At 43.5% G+C, this 8,699-nt stretch overlaps 2 protein-coding genes and 1 long non-coding RNA gene across 3 annotated transcripts in view; all 3 read right to left on the bottom strand.

Moving 5' to 3' along the window:
* tmem236 (transmembrane protein 236) overlaps nucleotides 1-7,392 on the bottom strand; it is a 31,347-nt gene extending 23,955 nt beyond the window's left edge. The window contains 2 exon segments of the mRNA XM_070437155.1: nucleotides 1,806-3,872; nucleotides 3,920-7,392. Coding sequence (XP_070293256.1) covers nucleotides 1,806-2,056 — 251 coding nt within the window. The 5' untranslated portion in view covers nucleotides 2,057-3,872; nucleotides 3,920-7,392.
* A 631-nt stretch (nucleotides 7,393-8,023) lies between these two features.
* Nucleotides 8,024-8,699, bottom strand: part of stam (signal transducing adaptor molecule (SH3 domain and ITAM motif) 1) — a 48,936-nt gene continuing 48,260 nt past the window's right edge. The window contains exon 12 of the mRNA XM_070437154.1: nucleotides 8,024-8,565. Coding sequence (XP_070293255.1) covers nucleotides 8,388-8,565 — 178 coding nt within the window. The 3' untranslated portion in view covers nucleotides 8,024-8,387. The remainder of the gene's footprint in view (nucleotides 8,566-8,699) is intronic.
* LOC111958506 (uncharacterized) overlaps nucleotides 8,587-8,699 on the bottom strand; it is a 6,815-nt gene continuing 6,702 nt past the window's right edge. Inside the window, exon 2 of the long non-coding RNA XR_002876542.2 lies at nucleotides 8,587-8,690. This is a non-coding gene — a long non-coding RNA (uncharacterized lncRNA). The remainder of the gene's footprint in view (nucleotides 8,691-8,699) is intronic.

The following is an 8,699-nucleotide window of genomic DNA, read 5'->3' as shown; positions in this document are numbered from 1 at the left end:
GTGTATGTATACATATATCATGTTGTGATGTCTAATGTAAAGTGTAATGTATACTATATAATGTATGTGATGTATAATGTAAAGTGTAATGTATACTTATAATTTATGTGATGTATAATGTAAATGTAATGTATACTATATAATGTATGTGTGTATAATGTAAATGTAATGTATACTATATAATATGTATGTGATGTCTAATGTAAAATGTAATGTATACTATATATGTATGTGATGTATAATGTAAAGTGTATGTATACTAATATAATGTATGTGATGTTATAATGTAAAGTGTAATGTATACTATATAATGTATGTGATGTTATGTAATTATGTTAATGTTGTATGATTATTATGAACTATATGTATGTGATGTCTAATGTAAATGTAATGTATACTATATATGTATGTGATGTCTAATGTAAAGTGTAATGTATACTATAAATGTATGTGATGTCTAATGTAAAGTGTAATGTATACTATATAATGTATGTGATGTCTAATGTAAAGTGTAATGTATACTATACCCCCCCCTCCCCCTCTTTTACACCGCTGCTACTCTCTGTTGTCATCAACTAAGCATAGTCACTTTAATAACTCTACCTACATGTACATATTACCTCAACTAACCGGTGCCGCCGCACATTGACTCTGTACCGGTACCCCCCAGTATATGGTAAGCATTTCATTGTAAAACCTGTTAAATTCGGTGCATGTGACTCATCACATTTTATTTGATTAGGGGTGTCAGTTTGGATGGGGAGTGTCGCTGCACAGCTATTTTCAGGTCTCTCCAGAGATGTTTGATCGGGTTTAAGTCCGGGCTCTGGCTGGGCCACTCAAGGACATCCCCACAGCATGATGCTTTCACCACAATGCTTCACCATAGGGATGGTGTCAGGTTTCCTCCAGATGTGACGCTTGGCATTCAGGCCAAAGAGTTCAATCTTGGTTTCATCAGACCAGAGAATCTTGTTTCTCAAGGTCAGTGTCCTTTAGGTGCCTTTAGACAAACTCCAAGCGGGCTGTCATGTGCCTTTTACTTTAGAGTGGCTTCCGTCTGGCAACTCTACCATAAAGGACTGATTGGTGGAGTGCTGCACAGATGGTTGTCCTTCTGGAAGGTTCTCCCATCTCCACAGAGGAACTCTGGAGCTCTGTCAGAGTGACCATCGGGTTCTTGGTCACCTCCCAAACCAAGGCCCTTCTCCCCCGATTGCTCAGTTTGGCCGGGAGGCCAGCTCTAGGAAGAGTCTTAGTGGTTCCAAACTTATTCCATTTAAGAATGATGGAGGCCACTGTGTTCGTTGGTACCTTCAATGCTGCAGAAATGTTTTGGTACCCTTCCCCAGAACCTGTGCCACAACACAATCCTGTATCGGAGCTCTACGGACAATTCCTTCGACCTCATGGCTTGGTTTCTGCTCTGACAACTGTGGGACCTTATATAGACAGGTGTGTGCCTTTCCAAATCATGTCCAATCAACTGCATTTACCACAGGTGGACTCCAATCAAGTRGTGGAAACATCTCAATGACAATCAAGATGCACCTGAGCTCAATTTCGAGTCTCATAGCAAAGGGCCTGAATACTTATGTAAATAAGGTATGTTTTTTATTTTTAATACATTTGCAAAAAATCTCTAAAAACCTTCTTTCGCTTTGTCATTATGGGGTATTGTGTGTAGATTGATGAGAAAAACATATTTAATACATTTTAGAATAAGGCTGTAACGTAACAAAATGTGGAACAAAGGAAGAGGTCTGAATACTTTCCTAATACACTGTCTAATGTAATGTACTCACCACTGCGTGATGTCTGTGATGACCGTGCGCTGCTTGAGGACAAGGTAGCGGAGTGGAACCCAGACCAGCAGAGATACAGAGGTAACGTAGGCTATGGAAGCTGCTACCACCAACCAATAGGCAGTCAGATCTCCTCTGACATGGAGCATCAGGGAAGCAAACCTCTCCATCACCACGAATATTGGAACACTGAGACAAGCGACCTGTAACACCTCGTACACCACCAGCTTGATCATCCGCCCTGATGGCATGTTGTCTTCCCCAGGGTTTAGATCCAGCCCCTTCCTTTATCAACCTCTCACTCAACACCAGTCTGGTCTGAAAGCCTTTCAATTCTCAGTCTGGTGTGAAACTACTCCTGTTCTGTCTGGAGCAGAAACCAGTGAACCCTCCTGTGGACTCTGCTCACCAACACTGCTTACACATCACTGCGCAGCATCACACGACTCGGGAAATCGGATACTTTTATTACTAAGGCAATAAGGTAGTCACGCTCAACTTTTTATGGGGTCGCAAAAAGAAGCACTCCCATACTGTACTAAGGGGGGAAATATTGTTGAACATTACCAGTGTCAACTAGATTATATATCCCAACCTAGAACATTACCCATGTCAACTACATTACCTATCAACCTAGAACACAATCAGTGTAAAAATAAATGCCAGTCATACAGAAATTATATAGTAAACCACAATATTCTGGACATTTGGCTTTTAGTTTTATTGTGAATACCAATGAATAAGCATGGTTAAAAGAGTAAATATTAACAGCTGGGTACATTTAACAGAACCTTTACAACTATCATGTTTGAAAGGTTAACCCATAGAGATCCTATTAAATGACAGTTAAACCAGGCATGACGTTTCACGGTTGATGCTACACTATACTGTCAGTTGATCCAATGGGATTTATATCCTCTTAAGGTCTGTTACATGCTCCGAGTATAGACCAGAGCTAGGGGGCAGTAGAGGATGCAGTGACATCATGGACCAGAGCTACGGGGTAGTAGAGAATGTAGTGACAGCATGGACCAGAGCTACAGAGCAGTATATGATGTAGTGGCAGTATAGACCAGAGCTAGGGGGTAGTAGATGATGTAGTGACAGTATGGACCAGAGCTACAGGGCAGTAGAGAACGTAGTGACAMTATGGACCAGAGCTAGGGGGCAGTAGAGAACGTAGTGACTGTATAGACCAGAGCTAGGGGGCAGTAGAGAACGTAGTGACTGTATAGACCGGAGCTAGGGGGCAGTAGAGAACGTAGTGACTGTATAGACCAGAGCTAGGGGGCAGTAGAGAACGTAGTGATAGTATGGACCAGAGCTAGGGGGCAGTAGAGAACGTAGTGACTGTATAGACCAGAGCTAGGGGGCAGTAGAGAACGTAGTGACAGTATGGACCAGAGCTAGGGGGCAGTAGAGAACGTAGTGACAGTATAGACCAGAGCTAGGGGGCAGTAGAAGACAACACAGTAAACGACATTCCCCAGACTTGAAATGACAGGATTCTTTAGTTATATAAACATAACCTTCATCCACAGACCTATTGCTCGGTTCTACTTCAGATAAATACAGTCAGAGGCCAGTCTATAAGGGGTAGTTAAGGTTAGATAAATACAGTCAGAGGCCAGTCTATAAGGGGTAGTTAAGGTTAGATAAATACATTGAGATGAACAGCAGCTCCTGGATCTAAAGGGTTAAAATGAGAGAACACTTCTTATGAGCTATTTAAATATAGACCTAAAATCAGGAAGGACATCACATTCACTTTCTATCATGACAAATTCTGTAAAGTACTGTGCATGTAAAATAGCATAACAATAATCAAATATAAATTAAAACGCACTATAAAAAAAACTATCAATTTAACACTGGCAAGAGAAGCTTAAAAGACAACAGCAGAAGCAGTCAGATCCCTGGAGGTGGATCTCAAATGGAAATCTATTCATCGTTCAGTACTTTGGCCCGAGCTTCATAGGGCTGCCTCATAAGACTCTGCACTAGAGTAGTGTACTTCCTGTCCCCAGGGACTACGCCAGTGTTCACATGTCCGCTTCATAGGGCTGCCTCATACGACTCTGCACTAGAGTAGTGTACTTCNTTCATAGGGCTGCCTCATACGACTCTGCACTAGAGTAGTGTACTTCCTGTAGTGTACTTCCTGTCCCCAGGGACTACGCCAGTGTTCACATGTCCAGGAGAGCAGGGGCAATTGCTGCTTGTTGTTTTGTTCAGGAAACACACACACACACCCCATCAGACCTGGACAGACAAACACTCAGGACACTATATATGCTATATAATATTACTAGTACAGTACGTATACTATATCATTCAATAGTACATTATATATACACACTTCATCATATTACTAGTACAGTACGTATCACCAGTGCAGTACACACACTACACATACAAAAATATGCGGACACCCCTTCAAACTAGTGGATTCAGCTATTTCAGCAACACCCATTGCTGACAGGTGTATAAAAATTGAGCACACAGCCATGCAATCTCCATAGACAAACATTGGCAGTAGAACGGCCTTACTGAAGAGCTCAGTGACTTCCGACGTGGCACCGTCATAGGATGCCACATTTCCAACAAGTCAGTTCGTCAAATGTCTGCCCTGCTAGAGCTGCCCCGGTCAACTGTAAGTGGCGTTATTGTGAAGTGGAAACTTCTAGGAGCAGCAACGGCTGCCCGAATGCATAGTGTCAACTGTAAAGTTGGTTGGAGGAGGAATAATGGTTCGGGCTCCTTYGTTCCAGTGAAGGGAAATCTTAACGCTGCAGCATACAGTGACATTCTAGACGATTCTGTGCTTCCAACTTTGTGACAACAGTTTGGGGAAGGCCCTTTCCTGTTACAGCATGACAATGCCCCCGTGCACAAAGTGAGGTCCATACAGAAAAGGTTTGTCGAGAACGGTGTGGAAGAACTTGACTGGCCTGCACAGAGCCCTGATCTCAACCCCATCGAACACCTTTGGGATGAATTGGAACCCCGACTGCGAGCCGGGCCTAATCGCCCAACATCAGTGCCGACCTCATTAATGCTTGTTGCTGGTTGGAAGCAAGTCCCCACAGCAATGTTCCAACATCTAGTGGAAAGCCTTCCCAGAAGAGTGGAGGCTGTTATAGCAGCAANTTCCAACATCTAGTGGAAAGCCTTCCCAGAAGACTGGAGGCTGTTATAGCAGCAATGTTCCAACATCTAGTGGAAAGCCTTCCCAGAAGAGTGGAGGCTGTTATAGCAGCAATGTTCCATCATCTAGTGGAAAGCCTTCCCAGAAGAGTGGAGGCTGTTATAGCAGCAATGTTCCAACATCTAGTGAAAAGCCTTCCCAGAAGAGTGGAGGCTGTTATAGCGGAAAAGGGGGGACCAACTCTATATTAATGCCCATGATCTTGGAATGAGATGTTCGCGAAACAGGTGTCCACATACTTTTGGTCATGTAGTGTGTATGTATGTATGTATGTATATATATATATATACATACATATACATACATATATATATATATATATACTGCACTAGTAAAGAATATATGTACTATACTATATCATGACAAGTACAGTATATCACCAGTACTGTATATATGTACTATATCATATGACTAGTATAGTATATAGTACCAGTAGAGTATAAATGTACTATACCATTTTAAATGGCTAGTACAGTATATCACCAGTACTGTATACATGTACTATATCATATGACTAGTACAGTATATCTCACCAGTACAATATACAGTGCATTCGGAAAGTATTTAGACCCCTTCACTTTTTGCACATTTTGTTGTTACAACCTTTTTATAAAACAGATTAAATATTTTTTTTTCTTCTCATCAATCTACACACAATACCCCCTATTGACAAAGCAAAAACGGTCTATTCAGACTCTTTGTTGAAGCACTTTTGGCAGCGATTACAGCCTGGGTATGACTCTACAAGCTTGGCATACATGTATTTGGGGAGTTTCTACCATTCTTCTCTGCAGATCCTCTCAATCTTGGATGGGGAGCGTCGCTGCACAGCCATTTTCAGGTCTCTCCAGAGATGTTCGATTGGGTTCAAGTCCGGGCTCTGGCTGGCCACTCAAGGACTCCTGCGTTGTCTTGGCTGTGTGCTTYGGGTCGTTGTCCTGTAGGAAGGTGAACCTTCACCCCAGTCTGAGGTCCTGAGCAGGTTTTCATCAAGGATCTCTGTACTTTGCTCTATTCATCTTTTCCTCGATCCTGACTAGTCTCCCAGTCCCTGCTGCTGAAAAACATCCCCACAGCATGATGCTGCCACCACCATGCTTCACCGTAGGGATGGTGCCAGGTTTCCTCCAGATGTGACGCTTGGCGTTCAGGCAAAGAGTTCAATCTTAGTTTCATCGGACCAGAAAATCTTGTTTATCATGGTCTGAAAGTCCTTTTGGCAAATGCCAAGCGGGCTGCCATTTTACTGAGTGGCTTCCGTCTGGCAACTCTAATATAAAGGCCTGATTGGTGGAGTGGTGCAGAGACAGTTGTTTTTCTGGAAGGTTCTCCCATCTCCACAGAGGAACTCTGGAGCTCTGTCATCGGATGACCATCAGGTTCTTGGTCGCCTCCCAGACCAAGGCCCTTCTCCCGATTGCTCAGTTTGGCCGGGTGGCCAGCTCTAGGAAGAGTCTTGGTGGTTCCAAACTTCTTCAATTTAAAAATGGAGGCCACTGTGTTCTTGGGAAGCTTCAATGCTGCCGAAATGTTTTGGTACCCTTCCCAAATCTGTGCCTCAACACAATCCTGTCTCAGAGGTTCACGGACAATTCCTTCCACCTCATGGCTTGGTTTCTGCTCTGACATGCACTGTCAACTGTGGGATTATGTAGACAGGTGTGTGCCTTTCCAAATCATGTCCAATCAATTTAAATTTACCACAGGTGGACTCCAATCAAGTTGTAGAAACATCAAGGATGATCAACGGAAACAGGAAGCACCTGAGCTCAATTTCGAGTCGCATAGCAAAAGGTCTGAATACTTACGTAAATAAGGTATCTTTTTTTAAATTTTATATACATTTTCAAAAATCTCTAAAAACTTGTTTTTGCTTTGTCATTATGGGGTATTGTGTGTAGATTGACGAGGGAAAAAAGTAATTTAATCAATTTTAGAATAAGGCTGTAACGTATCAAAATGTGGAAAATGTCAAGGGGTCTGAATACTTTCCGAATGCTCTGTAGTACAGCACCAGTACAGTACATTTATACAATGTCTGCATGTTTCACTATTTTCTCATCCCGAAAGTGGCTTCAGTCTTTAGTATTTCTAAAACGTTGCAACGATAAGAAAGAATGAAGTAGCATAACATTTTCAGTTTCCTTTAAAAAAAGAAAAGTTAAACAAGTTGCTGCTTCTCTTCATGATGTGGAACATCACTCTGTCTGTTCATATGCTGGACACTCCACACGGGCTTCATGGTTCTGCTCTTTTAGGGTGAGTGAGAGATTAAACGACAGAGAGAAATGAAATAACAGAGAGAAATTAAATGACAGAGAGAGAGAGATGAAATGACAGAGAAAGAGAGAGAGAGAGATGAAATGACAGAGAGAGAGAAGAAATTTGAAATGGGACAGAGAGAGAGAGAACAGGAGATTGAAAACATGGGACAAGAGGAGAGAGAGGATGAAAAAATTGACAGAGAGAGACGAAGAGAATGAAAGGGACAGGAGAGAGAGGGAGATGTGAAATGACAGGAGAAGAAAGAGGAGAGAGGATTGAAAATGAACTGGGGGAGTATGGCAGGAAGTCATTGTTTTATCTGTAAAATGTGTACCCTGGTGTGGTGTACGGTAATTTGTAGTGTTGTGTGGCGTGTTGCCAGTTTTGTAAGTGGGGCATGTGGGCGTGTGTAGTTCTGCAGTGTGGGTTGTGGGGGGTGTGCTAAAGATGGCAGTGTGTGTGTAAGTTTTGGCAGGTGTGTGGCGTTGTGTAGTTTGACCAGTTTGGGTGTGTGTAGTTTGCAGATGTGGGCGTGTGTGTAGTTTGGCAGTGTTTGGGCTGTGTAGTTTTGCAGTGTGGCGTGTGTAGTTTGCCAAGTGTGGCGTGTGTAAGTTGCCAGGTGGTGGCGCTGGTGTAGTATGCAAGTTGGGGCGTGATTGTAAGTTAGCAGTGGGGTGTTGTAGTTTAGCATGTGGTCGTGTTGCTGTAGTTTTTGCAAGTGTGGGGTAGTGTGCCAGTGGTGTGGCGTGTGTAGTTTGCAGTGTGGGTGTGTGTAGTTTGCAGTGTGGGTGTGTGTAGTTTGCAGTGTGGTGTGTGTGTAGTTTGCAGTGTGGGTGTGTGTAGTTTGCAGTGTGGGTAGTTTGCAGTTTGCAGTGTGGGTGTGTGGCGTGTTTGGTTGTAGTGTGGGTGTGTGGCGTAGTGTGAAGCGTGGCGTATCGTAGTGTGCAGCGTGGTGTAGTGTGGCGTGTAGCATGGCGTAGCGTGGTGTAGTGTGGCGTGTAGCATGGCGTAGCGTGGCATGTCGTAGCGTGGCGTAGTGTGTAGTGTGACATGGCGTAGCGTGTAGCGTGGCGTAGCATGGCGTAGCGTGTAGCGTGGCGTAGTGTTTTCTATAGAAGAGCCTTCTCGGGGTAAGGGTGCTGCTGTGTGTCAGGTGGGTGTGGAAGGCTCTGGCCAGGGTTGGGGATGGAGCTGTAGCTGGATGGCTGATTGGCTGGAGGCTGGTAGGACATGCCCTCTGCAGCTGGACTGTAGACTGGAGGCTGGCCCATGTACATATGGACATCACTAGAACACACACACAGCAGGTTAAAGGACCTACAGCAGGTTAAAGGATCTACAGCAGGTTAAAGGATCTACAGCAGTTTAAAGGATCTACAGCAGGTTAAAGGATCTAAAGCAGGTTAAAGGATCTACAGCAG

The sequence above is a fragment of the Salvelinus sp. IW2-2015 genome, linkage group LG34, assembly GCF_002910315.2.
Source record: "Salvelinus sp. IW2-2015 linkage group LG34, ASM291031v2, whole genome shotgun sequence".
Classification (NCBI taxonomy): Eukaryota; Metazoa; Chordata; class Actinopteri; order Salmoniformes; family Salmonidae; genus Salvelinus; species Salvelinus sp. IW2-2015.
Note: the sequence above shows the minus strand (reverse complement) of the source record. Positions and strands in the feature narration are given on the sequence as shown.